Below are 25,052 nucleotides of genomic sequence, written 5' to 3'. Positions count from 1 at the left end.
ACACTGAACACAATACTCCATATTAGGCCTCACCAATGTCTTATTTGACTTCAACAGAATATCCCGAACTCTGTACTCAATACATTGATTTATGAAGGCAAATATGACAGAAGCTTTCTTTATGGCCCTATCTAGCTGTGACACCACTTTCACAAGAAATGAAGGATCTGTAATCTCAGATCCATCTGTTCTACCGCATTCCTCAGTGCCCTGCTGCTCACTGTGTAAGTCCTACCCTGGTTTGTCCTCCCAAAGTGCGACATCTTACACTTGTCTGCATTAAATTCCATCTGCCATTTTTCAGCTGGTCCAAATGCTGCTGCAAGGTTTGATAACCACCTTCTCTGTCCACTATGCCCCCAATCTTGGTGCCATCCGTAAATTTGCCATTATCTTGATCATTGATAGAGATGACAAGCAATAACAGACCCCTGCAGTGTCCTGCGGCAGCCTGCAACATTTGCCAAACATTCCAGTACCAGCATAGCATGCCCACAATGTTCAGCAGAACACAAAAAAATTAGAAAATAATAGGCATTAATTTCTTTCAAGCTGCTTAGGTCTGTAAGGAAGATGCAGACATGGAGTAGCATTTAAGTATGCATTCTGATGCTCTCTGTATATAATATCAAATGCCTTGTTTCCAATCTTGAAGGGATCCCATCATACTGTGGACCCCATAATCACAATCAAAAATATAGATTAGTGAAGGAATAGTTCATCATTGTGAAAATAGATGTATTGTCATTTAAGTTAGCTGGGTTCAAATCTTAAAACACTCGACCTAATAGCAATATAAGAATATCTTTCCCAAAAAGACACCTGCAGATTAAGGTGGCAATATCAAAACATGAAGAGCAACTGGAGACAGTCAACAAATAATGGAATACAAGCAATATCCATAGGTCAGAATTGAGGAACAAAACCTTCATCCTTTTTTGGTTGCAATCCAGATAAAAATATACAAGCCAGATGTGTGGGCTAGTGTTCTGTTCTTTGATGGAGCCTCCTGTATTACCAGCTACAAATGAGATACACAGTTGGGTAATCAAATCTCAGAAGTACTGACTTAAGACCAAAATAAATCTCATTTGGTAAGTTAATGATGGAAAATTACATGCTAGAACAGCACCAAACCAAAACAATACAATGCATTGTTGTTGCTGCGCACTAAAAAGGCTTAAATCCACACTTGCCTCTTTTGCTTCTGCCGGTCCCGCTCTTTTCTTGAGGATGACCCAAGGTGTTGTCCTTTTTCCAATTCCTCGCCAGCAGCTTTCAACACATGGCCTTGGACTGATGTTGGCAATTTTGCAATTAACGGTGCTACCAGCCAGACCCCTGTCCGCTCTGATGAGCTGTTAGTGAAAATAAATGGAACAGAAGGAATATACAATGCACAACTATAGCCTGATTATCCAGTATCTTTATTAATATCAATAATAAACATTTTTTGAGGTAAGCTAAGTTCTGCTGGCCATAACATTGCATGTATTCTCTTGAAGTGTATGGAATTGGCTGAGCACAGCAACTAACATGGTAAAATGAAAACTAAATCTTCCTCTTCAGTACAGTGCTTTAAGTCTAAAATTCTCATTAATTAACTAGATGCCAAATTTCCTCCATTAAAATATCCTTTGATTATTTTTGGACAGTGTATCATGCTAAAAATACTATGTGTCTTCAAACTGTTGCTGCTAATGCCAGGGCATTAACAAAAGGTAAAAGCATGACCAGAGGATCAGATTTAGTAGTTACCCACTGGAAGGTGCCTGATTCAAGGTCAGGGAAGTATGCAGTGTTTGCCATGATTCTCTATACTGCAGTGAACCCAGGAAGAAAAAGAAAAAAAATACGTATCTTTTTAAAGATAGAGACAAATAAAGACCAAATAATGCAAGTGATACTGTTGCTGGCTGGAACAGCATGGTGAAGGATTGGTAAGAACTGCTGATCTGCCTGGAGGAGATGTAAAAAGAAGCTGGAAGTAAATAAAGGGGCGAGTTTAAGAAACAGCAACACTAGAATGTAGATACAGAACACTGCAATCGATTTAGAATAGAATTCTGGAAATGCTTAGCAGGTAGATCCCATACTGTTAGGGGTCTAGATGGGTTAGAGTTTGTAAAATGTTTTCAGGAAAGATTTGTAAATCAATATATAGAGGTAACAACTAGAGAGGATGCAATATTAGATCTTCTATTAGGAAACGAGTTAGGACAAGTGACGGAAGTGTGTGTAGCGGAACACTTTGGTTCCAGTGATCATAACACCATTAGTTTCAACTTGATCATAGATAAAGATAGATCTGGTCCCAGGGTTGAGGTTCTGAACTGGAAGAAGGCCAAATTTGAAGAAGTGAGAAAGGATCTAAAAAGCGTGGATTGGGACAGGTTGTTCTCTGGCAAGGATGTGATTGGTAAGTGGGAAGCCTTCAAAGGAGAAATTTTGAGAGCGCAGAGTTTGTATGTTCCTGTCAGGATTAAAGGCAAAGTGAATAGGAATAAGGAACCTTGGTTCTCAAGGGATATTGCAACTCTGATAAAGAAGAAGAAGGAGTTGTATGACATGTATAGGAAACGGAGTAAATAAGGTGCTTGAGGAGTATAAAAAGTGCAAGAAAATACTGAAGAAGGAAATCAGGAGGGCTAAAAGAAGACATGAGGTTGCCTTGGCAGTCAAAGTGAAGGATAATCCAAAGAGCTTTTACAGGTATATTAAGAGTAAAAGGATTGTAAGGGATAAAATTGGTCCTCTTGAAGATCAAAGTGGTCAGCTATGTGCGGAACCAAAAGAAATGAGGGAGATCTTAAATGGTTTTTTCGCATCTGTATTTACGAAGGAAACTGGCATGAAGTCTATGGAATTAAGGGAAACAAGTAGTGAGATCATGGAAACTGTACAGATTGAAAAGGAGGAGGTGCTTGCTATCTTGAGGCAAATTAAAGTGGATTAAGTCCCCAGGACCTGACAAGGTATTCCCTCGGACCTTGAAGGAGACTAGTGTTGAAATTGCAGGGGCCCTGGCAGATATATTTAAAATGTCGCTGTCTACGGGTGAGATGCCGGAGGATTGGAGAATGGCTCATGTTGTTCCGTTGTTTAAAAAAGAATCGAAAAGTAACCTGGGAAATTATAGGCCAGTAAATTTGATGTCGGTAGTGGGAAAGTTATTGAAGGGAGTACTAAGAGACAGAATCTACAAACATTTGGATAGACAGGGACTTATTAGGGAGAGTCAACATGGCTTTGTGCATGGTAGGTCATGTTTGACCAATCTATTGGAGTTTGTCGAGGCGGTTATCAGGAAAGTGGATGAAGGGAAGGCAGTGGATGTTGTCTACATGGACTTCAGTAAGACCTTTGACAAGATCCTGCATGGGAGGTTAGTTAGGAAAATTCAGTCGCTAGGTATACATGGAGAGGTGGTAAATTGGATTAGACATTGGCTCAATGGAAGAAGCCAAAGAGTGGTAGTAGAGGATTGCTTCTCAGAGTAGAGGCCTGTGACTAGTGGTGTGCCACAGGGATCAGTGCTGGGTCCATTGTTATTTGTCATCTATATCAATGATCTGGATGATAATGTGGTAAATTGGATCAGCAAATTTGCTGATGATGCAAAGATTGGAGGTGTAGTGGACAGTGAGGAAGGTTTTCAGAGCCTGCAGAGGGACTTGGACCAGCTAGAAAAATGGGCTGAAAAATGGCAGGTGGCGTTTAATACAGACAAGTGTGAGGTATTGCACTTTGGAAGGACAAACCAAGGTAGAACATACAGGGTAAATGGTTAGGCACTGAGGAGTGCAGTAGAACAGAGGGATCTGGGAATACAGATACAAAATTCCCTAAGTGGCGTCACAGGTAGATAGGGTCGTAAAGAGAGCTTTTGGTACATTGGCCTTTATTAATCGAAGTATTGAGTATAAGAGCTGGAATATTATGGTGAGGATGTATAAGGCATTGGTGAGGCCAAATCTGGAGTATTGTGTTCAGTTTTGGTCACCAAATTACAGAAAGGATATTAATAAGGTTGAAAGAGTGCAGAGAAGGTTTACAAGGATGTTGCTGGGATTTGAGAAACTCAGTTACAGAGAAAGGTTGAATAGGTTAGGACTTTATTCCCTGGAGCGTAGAGGAATGAGGAGAGATTTGATAGAGGTATATAAAATTATGATGGGTCGAGGTAGAGTAAATGCAAGCAGGCTTTTTCCACTGAGGCAAGGGGAGAAAAAAACCAGAGGACATAGGTTAAGGGTGAAGGGGGAAAAGTTTAAAGGGAACATTAGGGGGGCTTCTTCACACAGAGAGTGGTGGGAGTGTAGAATAAGCTGCCAGACGAGGTGGTAAATGTGGGTTCTTTTTTAACACTTAAGAATAAATCGGACAGATACATGGATGGGAGGTGTATGGAGGGATGTGGTTCATGTGCAGGTCATTGGGACTAGGCAGAAAATGGTTCGGCACAGCCAAGAAGGGCCAAAAGGCCTGTTTCTGTGCTGCAGTTTTTCTATGGTTTCTATGGTTCTATGGTTTCTAAAGCAACATCCGTGGAGTGGGAAAATGCTTAGTATGTAATAAGTTGATGGCCTTAAATCAGAACTGGCTTGTCTGCTACAGTGTGGAAAAGCTGGTTACTTGAAACTGTAGAATTTAATGTTACATCCTGAAGGCTGCAATTTCCCCAGTCAGACATGAAGTTTGATGAAGTCCATCTTTCCCACTGATATCCTACTTTACTACGTTCAGAATTGACAGTATTTTTTGTACTTTTAATTTAAATTTCTAGTGTTCTTATGTTTAATTCTACTTATAACTCACCTCAGTAGTGGTTTCATTTTGCTGGCATTTCCATTTGTGTTGCTAGTGCCAGAGACAGGTATCACTGAATTCACAGTTCCATTACTGCTCAAATTAGATGAGTTCATTTCAGCTGATTTCTGGAATACTTCAATAGTGGCCTTAGCAATGTTTTCTAGTAAGGAGTTCATTTCCTGAAACACAAGTTCAGACAACAGTACAGCATGTTTTTTCTATTTACCATTTAGCTTATTTTTAGATATAAAAGTATCAAGATACGGAAGGAACATAGTTACTTTTCCTGTTTTGAATAAAGCAACAAACAGTGTATCAAGGACTCTCAGCCAATGCAGTAATAAACTGTCCTATTTCTAAATTATTATTTCAATGAAGTATTCCCTCAACTGCGCTCAATCTCTCTTCAAATTAGTCTCCTCACACAACCCAAGCAAAATTTAAATACATTCTTCCCTCATATTTACTTGTTATTTAATATTAATGTAGTACATGCAAAATTTCTAATGCATTTTGATTTTTGTTTCACAATGATCACTAGGCAGCATGGACAGTAAAGGGGTGGCAGCCACATGTTGCCTGTCCAGGTACTCATACCAGAGTCAAACCACAAATAGATACAACAACTTTGAAGAGATCAAGTCTAGAAAGGTGAAAGTTAGTTGGAAAATAAGTTTCCAAGATTAAAAGCACCTATTACGTTTAATTACGTGCACGTACAAATCTCCCTCTTTCCCTCACTCCCTCGTTATCCTATTTTCAGCAGACATGTATAAATCCAGAATTCTTCAAATTGTAATATCTTTACTTACATTGGTGACACTCTGTTTAATCATAAGCTGCAATTCCAGTGAAGACTGTCTCATTGTCCACTGGTCAAGATTCTAAAATAAATAAATAAAGAAATAATCTTTAAAGTTTAAGAAACAAAAGACCTTGAAGCTAAAGGCTGGAGAATGTTCTACAGATAGGTTTAAGTAAAACACTATGAAGAAACACATACTGGACTTGTTATGTCCTTCCGCCTAGTTCAGCTGCATTTAATTTTTATTTAATTTTCTGTTACCCTCAGTGGTGGAGCTGCTACTATTATTTTTTAAAATTATATACTCCATTCTGCTCAATCACCAACTGATTTGTAATATCTCTTACTTCAAAATTAGAAGACACCGAAACAACTTCTATTGTTTATTCTGTTTCTGTTATTTATCGAATATAATTCCATGTAAAGCCTGTGTAATATCTCACCTGCAAGATCCGTTTGATTCTCTGACGTTGTGGATTGTCTCCTTCCTCATTGTCCAGTTGCCGGTGTGGATAGCATATCAGCTGCAAGAGTCGTTGAGCTTGCTTATTTGTTAGAACTGGATCTTGCAAAGCACTACTATCTTCGCACAGACTCTTTAGACAGCGCTCTCCAACCCACTCCTGTGGAGAAATATAATGTTTCATACAAATACAGAAAATACAATAAATGGTATTACTTGCAGAATTAGATTGTGTCCCTTTAAGTTAGCAAGTCTTTTTTATACATATAAAATACATATATACATTTATATTTCACTTGACAGCTATCAATTAAAGTATGACATTAAAGCATTAAACCACAAAATAAGATACAAGCTCAGATGACCGAAACTGTTCAAAAAAAAGTCTTTCTTTATTTAAAGAATAGGGTGCGTGAGAAACAGCTTGATTGAATTCCAAACTTTTTAGGGTGATTGCAGTTGTTGATCAACTAAGCTACTGAAAATATAATTATTGTAGTCAAGAAACTTTAGTGTACAATTGCAACAAAAAATTTGTGAACTCTTTGCAATTATCTGGTTTTCCGCATTAATTACTTATAAAATATGGTCTGATCTTCATCCAAGTCACAATAATAGACAAATACAATATGCCTAAACTAGTAACACACAAACAATTGTACTTTCTGAGTACACTATTTAAACAATCACAGTCAAGGTTCAAAAAAGTATGTGAACTTCTGGGGTAAGGCCTTCTACAAAAGCAATTTGGAGTCAGGTGTTCCAATCAATGAGATGAGATTGGAGGTGTGGGTTGCAGGTGTGCCTTGCCATATAATAAAAAGACACACAAAGTCAGGATACTGACAGAACCTGTTCTTCTCAAGAAAGATTTGTTTATGTGCACCATGCCTCTCAATCAAAACAACATTTAGAGGACCTTAGAAGAAGAATTGTAGACATGCATGAAGCTGGAAAAGGCTACAAAAGCATTTCTAAAGACCTGAGTATCATCCGTCCACAGTAAGAGAAATTGCCTACAAATGGAAGAAATTCAGTACTGTTGCTACTCCCACTAGGTGCGGGCGTCCTGCAAAGATCACAACAAGAGCACACATGCAATGCTGAAGGAAGTGAAAAAGAACCCAAGGTAAGAGCAAGAGACCTGCAGAAATTTCGAGAACTTGCTAAAGTCTCTGTTCATGTGTCCACTATAAGAAAAACACTGAACAAGAATGGAAGGACACCACAGAGGAAACCACTGCACTCCAAAAAAAAAATATTGCTGCCTGTCTCAAGTTTGCAAAAAAAAAAACCACCTGAATGTTCCACAATGCTTCTGGGACAATGCTCTGAGGACAGATTATTCAAAATTTGAACTTTTTGGCAGAAGTGCACACTGCTATATTTGGAGGAAAATGTGCAGTGTACACCAACACCAAGACCTCATCCCAACTGTGAAGCATGAAAAGGATCATCATGGTTTGGGGCTCCTTTACTGCTTCAGGATCTGGACAGCTTGTAATGATTAAAGGAACAATGAATTCAAAATCGTATCAAGACTTTTTACAGGAGAATGTCAGGGTAGTGGTTCATCATCTGAAGCTTAATAGAAGTTGGATGATGCAACTAGACAATGATCTGAAACATGAGTAAATCAACAACAGAATAGTTTAAAAAGAATGGGCAGGTCAGAATTCAGACTTTAACCTGATTGAGATGCTGTGGCATGACTTGAAGAGAGCTGTTCATGCAAGGTATCCCAGGAATATTGATGAACTGGAACAGTTTTGTATCTAGGAATATTCCTTCTCACCATTGTGCAAGTCTGATCAGCAGTTACAGATTAACATTTGATGGAGATTATTGCTGCTAAAGGAGGTTCTACCAGTTATTAAATACAAGGATTCACATACATTTTCCGGCCTGAACTGTGAATGATTAAACAATGTGTTCAATAATGACATGAAAAGTACAATTGTTTGTGTGTTATTAGTTTAGGCAGATTGTTTTTGTCTATTATTGTGACTTAGATGAAGATCAGACCACAATTTATAAGTAATTATTGCAGAACAAGGATGTTGCCTGGATTGGGGAGCATGCCTTATGAAAATAGGTTGAGTGAACTCGGCCTTTTATCCTTGGAGTGACGGAGGATGAGAGGTGACCTGACAGAGGTGTATAAGATGATGAGAGGCATTGATCTTGTGGATAGTCAAGAGGCTTTTTCCCAGGGCTGAAATAGCTGCCACAAGAGGACACAGGTTTAAGGTGCTGAGGAGCAGGTACAGAGGAGATGTTAGGGTTAAGTTTTTTTACTCAGCCAGTGGTGAGTGCATGGAATGGGCTGCTGGTAATGGTTGTGGAGGCGGATACGATAGGATCTTTTAAGAGACTTTTGGATCGGTAAATGGAACTTAGAAAAATAGAGGGCCATGGGTAAGCCTAGTAATTTCTAAGGTAGGGACATGTTCGGCACAACTCTGTGGGCCAAAGGGCTTGTATTGTGCTATAGGTTTTCTATGTTTCTATGTTTAACACCAGGTAATTGCAACTGCACAATTTGACAAGTTCATTCTGATTTCAAAGGAGCCTTTTAAACGTGCAGTTAGTGGCATTTACAACTGATAAGGCACAAGGGAAATGTGTATTTAGATAATAAGATAATAAGATATCTTGTGTACAAGATATTAATAGATAGAGTGAATAGCCAGCGCCTCTTCCCCAGGGCACCACTGCTCAATACAAGAGGACATGGCTTTAAGGTGAGGGGTGGGAAGTTCAAGGGGGATATTAGAGGAAGGTTTTTTACTCAGAGAGTGGTTGGTGCGTGGAATGCACTGCCTGAGTCAGTGGTGGAGGCAGATACACTAGTGAAGTTTAAGGGACTACTAGACAGGTATATGGAGGAATTTAAGGTGGGGGCTTATACGGGAGGCAGGGTTTGAGGGTCGGCACAACATTGTGGGCCGAAGGGCCTGTACTGTGCTGTACTATTCTATGTTCTATGTTCATACATCACTTTTAACAAACAAGAGCTTCATCCAAAAAAAATGTCAGTTAGGGGGTATTAGGGCAGATGATCAAACACTTGACTGAAAAGGTACATTTAAAAGAAAATTCTAAATCATAATCAAGTTTATTATCACTGACTTAAGTCGTGAAATGTGTTGTTTTGCGGCTGCAGAACAGCTCAAGACTTCCTACCGCTGGGAATGACCCTTTTAAGCAGGGGCTTAGCATTGACATCTTAAGATTTCATCTTTAAATATGACCATTTCTTTACATAGTTCTGCCTTAATATACTCCTTAAAAGATCCATCTTTAACAAAGTTTCTGGTCACTCACCCTCTTTTATTCAGTATCTAATTTTGACTGAAGAAATCTGGTGAAACATCTAAGGGAAATATGCTAGATCTACTCTACTGGAAATAATTAAACTTAAACAGTTTAGTCTCAGCAAATGTATCTGGATGATTCAGCCAAGGATTAAAAACTTTTTCAAACATCAGTATAGTTAGGCTCAACACGTAGAAAATTCTTCCAAATCCTTGCATAAACACAAAGCAGTTTAATTTCTGTGAACCCACTGAACTATTGTTCTAGATTTAATATTCCCTTACCTGCTGACAAATATTCTTTAGCACATATTTAGCATAAGCATCTAAACTGGCGGTTTCAATAGAAACAGCCCGACCACCAGATTTTTTCACTCCTATCTCATCCTCAGGGAGCTCCTCCATCCCACCAGAATGTGAGAATCCAGACCCTTTCAATTCAGCATCACCTGCAATGAAGAAAGCAAGATCTATTCACTGGGAAGTCTCCAAAATTATCACAAGATTATCAGCTCCTTTGTAGGATATAGTTATCCAACGTATTCTCTTCTCTCAGCTAAGAGTTACATTCCCAAGCCACCAAATACTTCATTCACTTTTATCACCAGCACCAGCCTTCCATTTCCTTAAAGAATACTGGTGGCGTTTTCCAACATCCTGTTCTACTGAGAAATGTTTTGTATATAAAGACAACTTGTACAGTGAAATCAATGCTTCCATGGAAATAAATGGACAGAAAATTTTCTTAATCATTTTCGAAAAAGCTTTTGGCTTCATTCCAAGGTTCAAGTAAAATCTAAGTACATCTCACTTAAATGTAGGAGGAGAAGATGGCAGCATGACAGCAGCACGCGCAGCCACTTCGGTGGTGATGTCTGTTATCTGTCAAGTAGGGTACCATGCACAATTCTGATTTGATGGAGACGGACGTGAGAGTACGGAGGAACATCTGGAAAACTTATGAAATGCCCGCTTCGCTGCCGCTGCTACTGTGTGGTAGTCGGAATCTCCGGAGCAGAAGGCCCCAAAATCCTCGGCTTTGCGTGTTTCAGTGGCCGGGGCGAGGTCGAAGGCGCTCAGCAGAGGATGGCGCTCGGGAGGCTGTATCGGAGAGGCTGGTCAGAAGCTCGAAGTTTTCGGACAGATGGACTCAGCGTCGGCTGTGGTCGGCTGCTTCCAAGGCATCGGCAAGTTGACGATGCCTGGAGGTTTATGGCAGGGAGTTTCTCCCTTTTGCTGCTTGCTATTGGGGACTCGGGAGTCGATCGACTCGGGGACTTTTGAGACTTTATTTACTGTGCCCATGGTTTGTTCTTCATCAAATTATGGTATTGCTTTGCACTGCTGTAACTATATGTTATAACTATGAGGCTCTGTCAGTGTTAGTCTTTGGTTTGTCCTGTTTTCTGTGATATCACTCCGGAGAAACATTGTATAATTTCTTAAGGCATGTATGCATTTCTAAATGACAATAAAAGAGGACTGAGTGTTCACATAATATAAGCTAATCTAAATGCTATGTAAAACGAAGCAGCGATTTAATATTAGCCATGTTAATCAAGCCACTTAATACAGCCTTAAACCTTTTAACTTGTGGAGAAAAAGGACACCATGAGATGTCCTCAGTAAGCACAAGTCTGGTTATCATATTTCAGTCTGGAACAAAATGAATTCAAACCACAAGAGAAGCCCTTCCTGCTTTAAAAAAAGTAATCTGCAGAAAATATAATAACACACTTACCCAACATAAAGATGGCCTTGAGGACAGCAAAAACTGCTCCAACAACAATGCTGTTCTGTGATGCTGCCAGGAGATGCCTGTCACATGATGAACGGATCCCTACAGTAGGTTTATCTGGAATGAGAAAACATTCAGAGTCAGAAGGATTTAAACTATTGTTGGCATTGATAATCTTATTTGCTATCGTCCATCCTCATCAATCCTTTAAAAGAATAGCAAAATAACTCAATAATGAATTTTCCAACATACCACCTATGGGGTGGGGGGTCGCACAGAGAGGGGAGGGGTTAGGGTTAGGGAAATGAAAGATTGGTGCTGGTGGACTTCAGAAAGGGGAAGGTGGGAGAACACACAGCAGTCCTCATTGCGGAGATAGCAGGGGTCTCTGAGTTGAGCAGTTTCAAGCTGCTGGGCGTCAACATGGGAGGGTCACAGACTCTGTCAGTTCCATCAAGAGCACAAGCCTCACTACCATCAATGATATCTTTAAAAGGTGGTGCCTGAAGAAGGCCTCAGAAAGGCAGTATCTATCATTAAGGCCCCATACCTGCCAATTCCGCTTTTGCACTACTTATTTTTTTTAATTGCAACTTACAGTATTTTATGTTTTGCATTGCACAACGAACACAAAAGAACAAATTTCATGACATAGACATGAGAGAATCAGCAGATGCTGGAAATCCAAAGCAACACACACAAAATGCTGGAGGAACTCAGCAAGTCAGGCAGTAACTATGGAAATGAATGTACAATTGACATTTCATGCCGAGACCCTTCTTCAGGACTGAGTCAGTGATTTCATGGCATCTGTCAGCGATAATAAACTGATTCTGACCAGAAGATGAGGCAAAAAGACTGAATATCAGTTGAACTTTTCATTTCAACACCTTAATCCAGTGGAAAATCTTTATCAATGAGAGGGCTTCCTCAAGTAATAGACAAATCTGATAGTTAACCCACTATAGGAATGAGGAAATTACTGGCAGTGTCCAATATTGAACACTTTCAGAGACAATTCCCAAATCTGCTATAAAACTGTGCTTGGCCCAGTTTACAAATTTAAAAGACAAAATTGAAGTGATTAAAAAAAGTTAAGCATTTTTCATTAAAATATATAGCTTGCCTCTGCTAGTCATTTGTTTCCCTCTTCTGGCATGCACAAGTAGTTTACTTAACATTAGGCAACCTTTTATAAATAAAATAATAGTTGTTTTGACAACCTACATGAAATAAATGGTCAAATGCCTTGTTATGAATAAAAACCTTGTGAATAGAAAAATGTATTTATTTCTCCTCATTGGACATGACTGAAATCAGGTCTCAGGTGTTGGATTGAGCTGTAGAATTGTTATTTTTCTTGTAGTTTAATTTTCCTATGCTTGTCTGCATTTTTATATTCCCACCTGTATACAAATGATTATTCAGTGAATTTTCCAGTGGTTACAGTTACCTCTGTATATTTCTGGAACTTCTTGGTTTCAGTGGCAGATGTCACAATACTTAAATCTAGCTACTTGATTGGTTAATTGTTATCAATGAAATTTCTGTTATACGTAGTACATTATGAGAAAATCACACTACTTTTAATCTTTCTCTTTTATTTGTCTCTCACCATGCTTCGGCTATTTTCTCTCCTCCTTTGTTTTGGTAACAGTTAATAAAACAATTGTAAACAACAAGCTTTATGCCTCATTTCTTTGGATCGCAAAAACATCAAGATCCAACATAAGCATTTCTACTGATTAAAAATCATTACTTACTGCTATCCTGGTGACAAGGGTTTAGCTGTGGTGTCCTAAACAAATGAAGGAGGATTCGGCATGTTAGACGAGCACCTGGTTCTGAATCTTGCTCACTGCATGCTGAAACAGAAATGATATATTGAAACATGATTTCTACTGTTAGAAAACATGACAACAGACATCCCACCTCTCCCACAAGTTCCGGGAGTCTCCCGCATATTAATAGCAGCTCCTTGACACCCGCAAATTATATACAATATCCCAGAAATTGATTTTTTTGAGAGGGAGAGGGAGAACGAGAGCGGGAGCGAACATCCTGATTGGTCTCTCTCTGCTAAGTAGACCTATCAGTTTTCTCTGTGGACGGGCTTTACAGTTGACCTCTGTCTCTCCAGCAGTTCAGTTTAGTGTCCTGCACCGCCATGGCAGAGTGTTTCAAAAAAAAATATAAAATGCACTTCACCCCAGACTACACTAAAGTGCACCCCTGCCTAATAGGGGTCAAAAATAATGACAGTGTTGCTCGCTGCACTGTTTGCAACAGTGACTTTTCTATTGCCCAAATGACTGTAAAAGACATGTTGGCGAGTTTGACAGTGTTATTCATTCATTAGCATAGCTAACGTTATTTAAACTAGCTGGCTAGCTGCTAAGGAGCCAGTCTATTGATGTCCTACGTGATGAGGCCAAACTCCCTGTAGACGTGCTTAAAGTTGTAATAGAATGAAAAGACGACTCCATGATAAGGATAGCGGAGTCAAGGGATATGGGGAGAAGGCAGGAACGGGATACTCATTGTGGATGATCAGCCATGATCACAGTGAATGGCCTACTCCTGCAACTATTGTCTATCGATAATATAAGTACAGAAATAGCAAAAACTATGCCTGCTCATCAACCAAGACAGCAGCAATTGTGAACATGGCACTGGAACCTGAATGTTCAGAGGACCTGTACAAGTTCATCCGGACAGAAAAAAGGCCATACAGTATTTTGGTTGATCAAAGCAACGATATCATGTGTGACAAGGAATGTGCCATTTCAGCCAGGTACTAAAATGAAACACAGGATAAGGTAACAGTTGGATTTGTAGACATGCCAGTGTGCAATAATGCCAAAGCTGAAAACATGTTCAACTGCATTGCATCATCCATGCACGACAAAGGCCTTGAATGGTCTAACTGTGTAGGATTTAGCAGTGACAACTGCAATGCGATGATTGGCAAAAACAACTCTGTCTTATCAAGAGTGAAAGCACAGGACCCCTCATATTTATAGCGTTGGCTGTCCAAGTCACCTGGTCAACATTTGTGCCAAAACTGCTGCTAAGGAGTTCTCAATGTCACCTGAAGAACTGCTCATTGACATCTACTACTACTTTGAGAAAAGTTCCAAACGAAGAGAAGACCTAAAACAGTTTCAAGAGTTCTGCAATGTTGCCCAGCAGAGAGTACAAAAGCATTGTTCTACACGCTGGCTTTCTTTAGGAAAAGGTTTGGACCATCTGCTCCACCAATGACTAGTCTTTATTTCATATTTTGAGTCAAAGAGTGAGAATCAGAAGTCATCTCATATTCAGAAGAGGCTGAAAGACCCCCAAATGAAAATATACACATGCTTTCTCCATAATGTCACACAATGTTTTAACAAATTCAATTTGATTTTTCAAAACAAGGCACCTATCCTCTTCAAGTTGGATCAAAGTGTAGAAGAGCTCCTGCATGACATAACAAGCAGATTTATTGAGCCAAAGGTATACAGAGAACAGAACATTCAGGAGATAGATGTGAGCAACCCTGAAATTCACTGCCCGGATGAAGAGCTTTTTACTGGGTACCTGGAAAGGAGGCAGTTGCTAAGCGAGGAAGCACAAGAGATCCCCCTTTACAAGACAAAGCAGTTCTTCAAAGGTGCCAGAGCATTCTATGTCAGGCGCTTTCAAAAAATCTTGGAGAAGTTCCCAATGAGAGACCAAATCTTGAAAAATCTGTCAGTGGTCAATACACAGAGCCAAGATGAGGTGAATCCAGACCAGATTTTGACTTTGACAGAGAGATTTCCAAAGGGGATCAAGGCAGATGCAAGAGAACAGCTCCACTTGGAAGTCCTGGATTATGTCTCAACTAACCTTGAAGGACTGGTACCAAACTACAAAAGTTTGCCAGTTGATGAGTTCTGGGAGAAGCTGTCCAAAGTAAAATCTGTGAGCACAGGGCAGATGAGATTCAAAGAGCTCTGCCAGTTGATGAAGCTGCTTTTGGTGCTGCCAAATTCTAATTGTGATGTAGAAAGGGCATTCAGCATGGTGCGTCACATTAAGACAGAATTCAGAAGTCAGCTGTCTCACAGAATACATGCAAATCTGGTGTCTTGCAAAATTAACAAATTCATTGACACAGACTGGTATGAGGTTGAGACTTCTAGAAAAGTGCTCAAATCTGCCAAGCAAGCCACATCACAGTACAAGGAAAGTTTCCAAAAGAAATAAGAAAGCATTTAGCTATTAGCATTGAGACCGCCAACAAAATACTCAACAAGGAATATATATGTGTATGTGTGTGTGTGTATGTATAAATAGTTTCAATATTTGATCAAATAAATTGTTGTATTCTTTCATAATCAAATGTCCTGTATACATGCACCCTTGGAGGTCGACTGGGGTGGGGGGGAGGGATATGGGGTTGCGGGGGGGTGGGGGTGATACCTCCCTGAAATTAGTTTTTGCAGGGTGGGATGTCTGTGACAACAACATGTTAATGGAGTATATTCTGCTTGGAGGTCATTGATCAGTGGTCCATAGCAACCTGCTCTGGGAAAGATTTCTGGTGTTCAGATTACAAAAGGGTCAAGGTAAGTAGTAATACAGAACTGCTGAAGAGCAAATCATTCATAGCTAACTTCATTGAATTTTTGATAATTCAGGAGGATTGAAGAGAAAACTACAGTTGAAAGTATTACATGGAGTCAACGGGCTTAGGGTCAGATCCATGAAAAAAATACCGCTTTTAGAGCTGGAGGAAGTTAACAAATTTGAGTCAACAATTTAAGAATTATTTTTCTTGATATATGTTGTATTAATAATTGAGCATACAAGACATCATTTCAAAATCTACAGAGGATAAAAAAATGTAGTAATGAAGATAGTGATAAATTAGGGTAAAACAAAATGATGGAATAGCTTTGAGTACAACTTAAAGTACAAAAAAATGAAATGCAGTTTGGTAGGAAGAACGTGGAAAGGCAACATAATATGGACATAATTCTTAGAAAGACCCAAGTTTGAATGAGTTCAAATCTTTAAAGGTAGTGCAGTAGACGTAAAGAGTGACTGAACAAATATAGTATCCTAGATTTATAAAGGAATGGATGCACAAAAGTAAGCTTTGTTGAACCTCAATAAAATACTGGTTGAGCTGCCTCTATTATACCCAATTCTTATCATCACTCTGTTAGGAGTATACAAAACTGCTAGAAAGTCATAAAGTGGGCTGAAAGAAAGGGAACTTCTATTTTATGGATAGATATGAAAGTCGGAGATAGTTTTCCTTCAAACAGAAAAGCTCTAGATATGATTCAATAAAGATGTTCAAATTCCATAAGGGTCAAGACAAAGTAATTACAGAGAAGTGGTTCTTTCTGACAATAGACCAAACAACACTGATTAAGATATAGTAACTGGCAAAAAGAGCAAGGATGGTATAATTTAAAACTTTCTTGATCCAGAAAGAATAATGGAATCAGATTCAATTGTTGCTGGCAATAGGAAATTAGAACAATAATTAAGGGAGAAGGAAAACAAAGGGTAGAGGAAAAGGAGCTGAGGCGGGGACTAACCATATTACACTTTCAATTTGTTATTAAAGGCTCGGAGGTTAAGTATTCTCATTCTATTCTGTAATGACTCCTAGCACATGAACAAAAGAAAACATTGTGTAGCTGTGCGTTCTTAATTCTATACTTCCAATAAAAAAGATAAATATACCGTACTGTGCAAAAGTTTTAGGCACTCTTGCTATATATATGTGCTTAAGACTTTTGCACAGTACTGTCATCCTTCTTGCACTTTTAAAAGTGGCCGCTCTAAGATATTTACCTGCATTAAGGAGTGAAGGAATTGCCACACAGCGAATCAAATCCTCCAGCAGCAAGCATTGTCTAGCTATTAAAATAGCTATAAAAGTTGCCAAAGAATCATGGAATGATAAATCACTCACCTGAAAAAAAGAGAATGTTTTAGTACTAGACAATTAAAATTGAAGCAACTTATCACTGAGTGATTTGTGTCAGCATGACTGAATGACAGCATACATTTCCAGAATCATAAGGCCCTGGAATTTCTTATATGCCTTTTCAAGATTTCAGCAACAGCTGACAAACATTCCTGTGCAAATGTATTCCACTCTGGACAAAGCATGAATATGGTCTTCTCATTTCTATTCTCATTATCCTTCATCAGAATCAGGTTTATCACGACCAGCAAGTGACGTGAAATTTGTTAACTAAACAGCAGCAGTTTAATGTAATACTTAATCCAGCAGAGAAAAAAAAATTATAAGTAAAATTAAAATATTATCACATTATCATAAAGCAGTCATATCTTTTCTGTATTTTGCTGCTCTTGAAAATATCAGGAAAGCATTGACACTAATAATAGAAAGACATAAAAAATCCCACTGCCTGGCAAACATTCCATCAAGGGCCATAAAGCACAAAAAAACAAAGTAATTGAATGTTCTGCTCGCTATTATCAGTGGTTGACGATGTGGTAGAAAGTTGGTGACCTGCCTGCAAAGCTGTAACATTTTGGGAACTCAATGAAATGTATTCCATGGTCAACAACCTTAAAACAGGATTCCCTGAAGCCCTCTTCATTATTGCCGGTGAATTCAACCAGGCAACTTCAAGACTACCTTACCAAAATACTATCAGCATGTCTCCTGTCCCACCCAGTGGCTCAAACAGAATTCAACAATACTACAAGACCATCAAAAACACATTCCAATTATACCCCTCCCACACTTTGGTAAATCAGACACCAAGCTGTGCTCTTTCCCCCCTGCATACAAAAAGAAGCTTAATATGAGGATCCAGTACAAAAAGTTGTTGCGTACTGGTCTGAGGAAATAGATTACCTTTGACACAACTGCTTTGAGTCAGTAGACTGGTCCATGTTTTACGTCTCAGTAACCAGCCTAGATGTCACCACTATCACAGACTTTATCAGCAAGTGAGTCAAGGACTGCATACCAAACAGGAAACCACGGATGAGCCAGGGCAACTCCCTACTGTAGTCTATGACCCTGACAATTAGATATGACCTTGACATTTACAAGGAATTGAAATACAACCTCTGTAAAGCTAATAAAGATGCCAAAAGCCATCAGTTGTGGCAGAGCTTAGAACAGCATCGTCAACAACAGCACATCTCTTCCCAATGAGCCTGATGCATTCTATGTATGTTTTGAACAGAAAGGGATTGAAAAGTCATAGCCCTCCCCAGCATCCTTCAAAGCACCTGAACCAACAGTCACTGTTGCAGACACAAGATCAGAATTCAACAGAGTAAATCTGCATTAAGCATCTGACCCCGGCTAATGCCCTGGTATCCACAGATCATGTGCTGATTAACCAGTGGGGGTAGTTGCAGACATTTTTCATCTCTGCCTGCATCAATCCAAGGTTCCCACTTGCTTTAAGTTCACAATCATCCTGGTAACCAAGAAAAAGAAGATGGCACTGGTGAATCACAGTGATGCTTTGCAGTCAGCTTACAAAACTTCTAAATATACTTCTTCTGAACCTCTTTTATGAAATCTGGAGCCTGTAATTTCCCTTTAAGTAAAACACTTTTCAACTGTCTTAACCAATTCATGACTTTACCATCTTCTGAAGGACTCAGTAGTGGACTTAACTCTCAGGAATGCAGTTATGACACCTTTAAGCACATGAAGGTACATCACCATGTCTGGAGAGAGGGAGAAGAGGGGACCCCAAGCCAGACTAAAACGTCAGGGTATGAAACTTCCTTTAAGTTGGTGCCATATCTGCCAAGCTGTAACATTTTTTGGAACTCAACGAACTATACTCCACGGTCAACAACCTTGAAACAGGATTCCCTGAAGCCCTCTTCATGTAAATATACAGTTGATAAAGAACAAGACTGAGGACCTAGGGTAAGATTGCTGTAGCGGAGTGATGGCAGTATTCTCAGCTTCATGGTGACAAGGCTCACTCCAGACAAGATGGATTCATCATTAAGAGCAGAGGGCTTCACCATACACTGGTTGGACTGAACTGCTGATTCAAAGGCGGCAAAAGCTTGCGGGGGTTGGGGGGGGGGGGAAGAAGCAGTCTGTGTTTCTGTGTTTCATGATAAACTCTTCGTGGTGCTCAGATGAGATGGTTTTGTCGCACTATTATGCCCCCGACTTGGAACATCCAATGATTAAGTGCCAACTGTACTACTTACCTAGAGAGTTCTCCTCCATGATCCTGACCGTAGTTTACATACTGCCAAAGGGCAATATCAAGCAGGCACTTGACGAATTGTGTTCTGCATTGGATCCAGCGTAACAATGATTTTGTTCTCCTTTCACTTGTATACAGGAAATGACATGAAATAATCTTGAACCTCTCACCTTAAACCTGTGCTCTCTTCTTTTAGATTCCCCTTCCCATGGAAAAAGACTGTGAATGTCTACCCTATCCATGCCCCTCAATTTTATAAACCTCTATAAGGTCACCTCTTAGCCTCTTGTATTCCAGTTAGAATAATCTCAGCCTTTACAAGTATATCTAAAGCTCTCCATTCCAGGCAACATCCTAGTAAGTCTCTACTGCACTCCTGGATGACAAAAGTGGAGCACCAACACAAGAGGCCATATACAAGAAGGGCCAGAGTTAATAAGACTGAGGTCCTTTGGAGCACGTAGGCCTCTCCTTCACATGTTCTACCAGGCTGTTGTTGCCAGTACAATCTTCTAAGCGATGATGTGCTGGGGCAATGGCATTAACAGGGGTTATGCCAACAGGCTCAATAAACGAATCAGAAAGGCTGGCTCTGTTATAGGAGTAAACTGGACACACTGAGGCTGTGGTAGAACAAAGGACCCTATGGAAAATCCTGGCAATGCTGAACAATGTTTCTCACCCTCTGCATGCCACCTTGGCTGAACAGAGGAACACTTATAGTAATAGACTAAGGTCACTGCACTGCTTCAAAGAGCAGTATATATGAGGTCATTCTTACCCTCAGCTATTAGGCTCTATAATGAGTCAATCTATAGCTGGGGAAGTGATGACCTCCTCCTGTTAACTGTTTGAGGTAACTTGGTTTTTGTGCACTTGCAATGCTACTGTGGTACTGTAATTTCCTTTGAGATCAATAAAGTATCTATCTTCAGGTATTGCCACATCCTTTTTATGGTGTGGTCATTAGAACTACAAAATATTTCAAATGTGCCCAAACCAGTTGCAGTATGATGTCTCAACGCTTATAATCAATACCACTCTCTAAAGGCCAGCATGCCAATTGCCTTCTTCACTTCCCTATGCACCTACGTAGCTTCTAAGGTTCTAGCTGTTTGCTGTAAATGTCTGCCTCACCTCACATTTGTCTGGATTAAGTTCCACCTGCCAACATTCTGCCTAATTTTATAGTCTCTGCCTTTCCCTTTCAATCACTGCATACTAAAGGCTTAACTTGTCCCTGGTGTTGCGGAAGGTGCTTCACTGCTGCACTACCAATCCTTTGTTGAAGAGTACTTCCAAGTAAACATCTTTGACCACAAAAATATCAGGTAGCGGTTAGTGTGGAATAGACTGCAGAAACCACAGGACAGGCACACTATGGAGTGTGTGGTTTTGTTGATGGAGCATACAGTCCAAACCACATGGCAGCATGCATCATTGCCAGATCTGACATACAAGCGCCTCTCACTTGGCTGGCAGTGAGAGGTGCCCTTCCAGTTAGAGCTTTCCTCAACAGAGGACATATCACCCCCAATGTGGCTAGCAGTTAGCGCAATCCTTTACAGTTGTAATAATAGGGTTCAATTCCCACTGAGGTCTGTGAGGAGTTTGTACGTTCTCCCAACAATGACATGGGTTTTCCCCAGGTGCTCTGGTTTCCTCCCACATTCCAAAGACATACAGTTAGGGTTAGTGAGTTGTGGGCATGCTAATTGGCTCTGGAACTGTGGCCATGCATGCAGGCTGCCCAGCACAATCCTCGCTGATTTGATTTGTCCCAAAAGACACATCTCACTGAATGTTTCAATGTATGTGTGACAAACAAAGGTAATCTTCCTCTCTTTATACATATTGCCCTCAGGATAGCTGCAGTAGAGCAGAAACGACCACCCATCTCCTTGTAGAATGTGGATTTGCTAAGAGAGTGTGGAGACTAATACAAAAGTGTCCGTGACTCAGTTCATCCCCAGCAGCTATGTAACGGAGAGCTCTGATCTCAGGCTGTCTCTGGTGATACATACTGAGACAGACATCAGATATTGCTAGAAGATCATCAACTCAGTAAAGGATATTCTTTGGTCTGCCTGAAACTCATTGGTCTTCCAGTACAGGGAGATGTCTGTAAGGGAATACTGTTACCTGGCACAGTCTACCTTGCAGGTGTACATGCTGAGGGAAGAATTGAAACTCAGTGCAGATAATGGTAAGGTTCTGTGGGGAAAAACCACAGTACACTCCTTTTATTACTGTACATGGAAGGGAAGAGTTGGCTCGGAAAGCCCTTCAAACAACAAAAGGGACATCACTGCAGGGAGCCATGAAAGTAATAATAGTGTTTTGGTTGCAACTTTTTTTTTAAAAAGACTTAACACTACTGAGTGCAATGACCATGAATGTGCAAAAGCAACATACACGAGCCTAATACTGATTCCCATCACTATAAAGCTATATTGAAGTGACACAATGATATTTCATTTAGACCTAAATCGAAAACCTAAGATGGAAGTCTCCCGCTGTTCCTTTTTGAATGGGTATTAGTTCCAGCATCTCCAAATGAAGAGTCAAATATTGACCCTTGATCTTAAGACAATTTAAACAATCAATGGACTCAACATTTCGGAGCAGTACACTGAACATTAATACACATTTAGTGCACTGCTCCCAAGTACACACTCAAGATAAATTACCAACACACCTTTAAGAGTGAGCATAATACATTGAACGTAAGGAACGAGGAAAATATTAGTAAGAAGCCACTGAACTTTGAGATCACAATCCAGCCTCCTCAACATATTCTCAATCTCTACCCTTCTACAGGATTCCAACCAATTGTTTCAAAAATCACCCTGATAAGCATTTTCTTTAAAGTCATCATCCTTGGAGTGATAGTTCAGAGTCATCCATAAATTAACTGTCATCATTTCAAATGTGCTGCTAATTTCAGCCAGACCAGTACTTCAGACAAACCCCATCCCCCCCCCCAATGCAACCTCTGCCGGCCAACACCATTCACTTGCTCCTTTGCTTTAAATCATCAGCCAGATGATTTCGCCAAGATTTCTTTGTGGCAGCAAGTACAAGTAAATGTTAACCTGTGAACAAGCAGACAAGTTAACAGACAAATTTAACCTCAAGGTGATCAAAGCTTCAAGATCTATATGATGGAAAGAATACTTACATCAACATTGCACAGAAGATCATTGAAGCCGCAAGTTCCATTATTGGATGAACAGCATAGTGCCTTAAGAACGCCAAGCCACTCTGCACTGAGAGCCTTGCAATAGGCAGTTAGTTCTGCACACAGGATGGCAATATCATTCACACTAAATTAAAAAAAAACAAAAGATTGCATAACAACCTGCAAAGAAAATGATCTATCTTTAAAAAGCCAAACATGTAGGTTTACACACACCAGAAAGGCAACAGCTAGCTATTTTGCTTTTGCTTAATTTTTATAGTCAGCAGACTCATGTCTATATAGACTAATAAACCATCCTTCATCCAAAGTCCATAGTTAATTAAAAATCCCAATTATTAATAAAAGCATTAAAAATATTAAAGGAGAATGAGGTACATTGGTGATTCGAACTGCACAATTCTCCTGTTTCTGCTTCAGGCTTTAATTCAGTCCAAACCCTTGACAAAAACATTTTCAACTGCATGAATACCTGTGTGCAATGACAAGAGCCTCACAATTAAGACTACATATTAATCATTGTTCTATTCCTGAGCAATCAAATTATTTACTTTGTTAAACACAAGATAATTCCATAAAATTAAAAATTTAAGGTCAGCTCATAAACGAACATAATCTTCAGAAGCAACTAATATCCAGTCTAACTTCAATGAATCAAAATAAATCTGACCACTCCAATTTACATTATTCATCAACAAATTATCTGTTCTATCTCACAGAATGCATTGTTGTGAAGAATTGGATATAATAGACAGTAATAACAGGTCAAGGTCAAAACACTACCTTGCTGCATGTATCAACCCCACTTTGTTTATTAGCTTTACAAAAAAGGTGATCGAGTTAAGTTTTGATGTGTTTTGTCAATTGATTTTCAATACCAATTTTAAAAACTGCCGAAGCTGCTTGCTAAATTATTCCTCAAGTATAAATTCAGTCAGGCTCTTACCGATCAGGGTCATGATGCCCCACACAGACATGCATGAGCGCGTTGCAAACAAAGCTGTAGCGATTGGCTGGATTGTCATTCAGGATTTTACCAAGCATGGAATAGCTGAAGTTATGTGCAGAAGGGTTTTCAATGGCATCAATCATGAACTCAGGTTCCCAGAGCATGTTTGAATCAGAAGGATCAATGTTACTGTAGATGGTATTCTTGACTTTGGAACAGGCATCACTAAAAAGTTAATTGGCAAAGTTTTAAATGTAATTAAAACCTGTTGCAAGATGATGAAAAACTCAAATGACAGACTGTAATCAACAATTCATGCAAATAGCTGTAACCCATGGTCTACGTTTTACTGAACTTAATTCTTACTCTGCTACTGGGACAGATCATATTTCCAGCACATTTCTGAATTATGTACACAAAAAAAAACAAATATTCTGAAATCCTGACAGAATTTAATGTATTAACTCATTTTTCTTTCTGTGGGGCAGTCTATTTTACCATTATATGTGCACAATAGATGCAGTAAGATTTACAGTCCAAATGGTTGCCCTGCTCGTGGAAATATATGGTTAAACCAGTAAAAGCTATTACATTTATAAGAGAATGAGGAGAGACCTTAAAGAAAATGATTAAGATTATGAATGGCACAGATGAAGTGAATGATAACAGTCTTTTCCCGAGGCTAGGGAGTTTAAAACTAAGGGGTCATAGATTTAGGGTGAGAGAGGAATGATTCAAAATGGACTGAGGTGCAACATTTTTATGCTGAGGGCGATTAACATATGGAATGAGCTGCCAGTGGAACTGGTTGAGGCAGGTACAATAGTGTCATTTAAGAAGCACCTGGATGGGTACATTGTGGTGGTGGAGCTTGAAGGAATATGGGCCGAATGTATAAAATTGGGATGAAATAGGTTGGCGTAGACAGGTTGGGATGAAGGGCTTATATCTGTATTATATTGCTCTAAGGCCTTTTCCAGCAGGGAATAACAATTCTGAAAATATCTAGAAGCTAAATCAACTTGAATGTTCAAACGTATTTACAAATTCAGGAAAAATATCTTCCATCCACATCATTAGAACCCTTTTCCCAACCCTTACATCAAGTTACTGACAATCAGTCTTTGGCAGTGCATCTATAATTCTTACCCAAAGAGCTCGCCAAACTTGCTCTTTAAGTGACTGCAGGAGGTGTAAAGATCATAGAGGTAGGCAAGGATACAGCGCTCCGCAGAAGAACAGTCTGCTGGGTTAACGCCATGTTTCACCACACCACACAAACTGAAAAGAAAACAAATCCACTTAACAACACTTCCTTGAAAATGTTTTATTTGAAGAGTAGCACTTAATAGTAAAGTCTATTTTCCTTTCATTAAGCAGAAGAGTTAAAAAGAAGTGACAACTTTTGTACAGTAATGATTTAGAACTCAAGTGTGAATTCCTCTATTAGAATATAAACAAAAAAAATTCTGCAGATGCTGGAAATCCACAGTAATACACACAAAATACTGGAGGAACTCAGCTGGTCAAGCAGCATCTATGGGGAGGAATAAACA

The 25,052-nt window shown here is 39.5% G+C and overlaps 1 protein-coding gene across 2 annotated transcripts in view; it reads right to left on the bottom strand.

Annotated features, from left to right (window-relative positions):
• Positions 1-25,052, bottom strand: part of med12 (mediator complex subunit 12) — a 177,336-nt gene that overhangs the window by 58,742 nt on the left and 93,542 nt on the right. For both annotated transcript variants that reach the window (XM_063060861.1, XM_063060862.1), the window contains exons 20-30: positions 24,646-24,777; positions 23,494-23,721; positions 22,530-22,674; positions 16,974-17,094; positions 12,899-13,000; positions 11,139-11,252; positions 9,683-9,846; positions 6,061-6,240; positions 5,625-5,696; positions 4,819-4,991; positions 1,197-1,358 (exon numbers count right to left, since the gene is read on the bottom strand). In XM_063060861.1, the coding sequence (XP_062916931.1) occupies positions 1,197-1,358; positions 4,819-4,991; positions 5,625-5,696; positions 6,061-6,240; positions 9,683-9,846; positions 11,139-11,252; positions 12,899-13,000; positions 16,974-17,094; positions 22,530-22,674; positions 23,494-23,721; positions 24,646-24,777 (1,593 nt within the window). The remainder of the gene's footprint in view (positions 1-1,196; positions 1,359-4,818; positions 4,992-5,624; positions 5,697-6,060; positions 6,241-9,682; positions 9,847-11,138; positions 11,253-12,898; positions 13,001-16,973; positions 17,095-22,529; positions 22,675-23,493; positions 23,722-24,645; positions 24,778-25,052) is intronic.

Source organism: Mobula hypostoma, chromosome 10 (genome assembly GCF_963921235.1).
Source record: "Mobula hypostoma chromosome 10, sMobHyp1.1, whole genome shotgun sequence".
In the NCBI taxonomy this organism is placed as follows: Eukaryota; Metazoa; Chordata; class Chondrichthyes; order Myliobatiformes; family Myliobatidae; genus Mobula; species Mobula hypostoma.
Note: the sequence above shows the minus strand (reverse complement) of the source record. Positions and strands in the feature narration are given on the sequence as shown.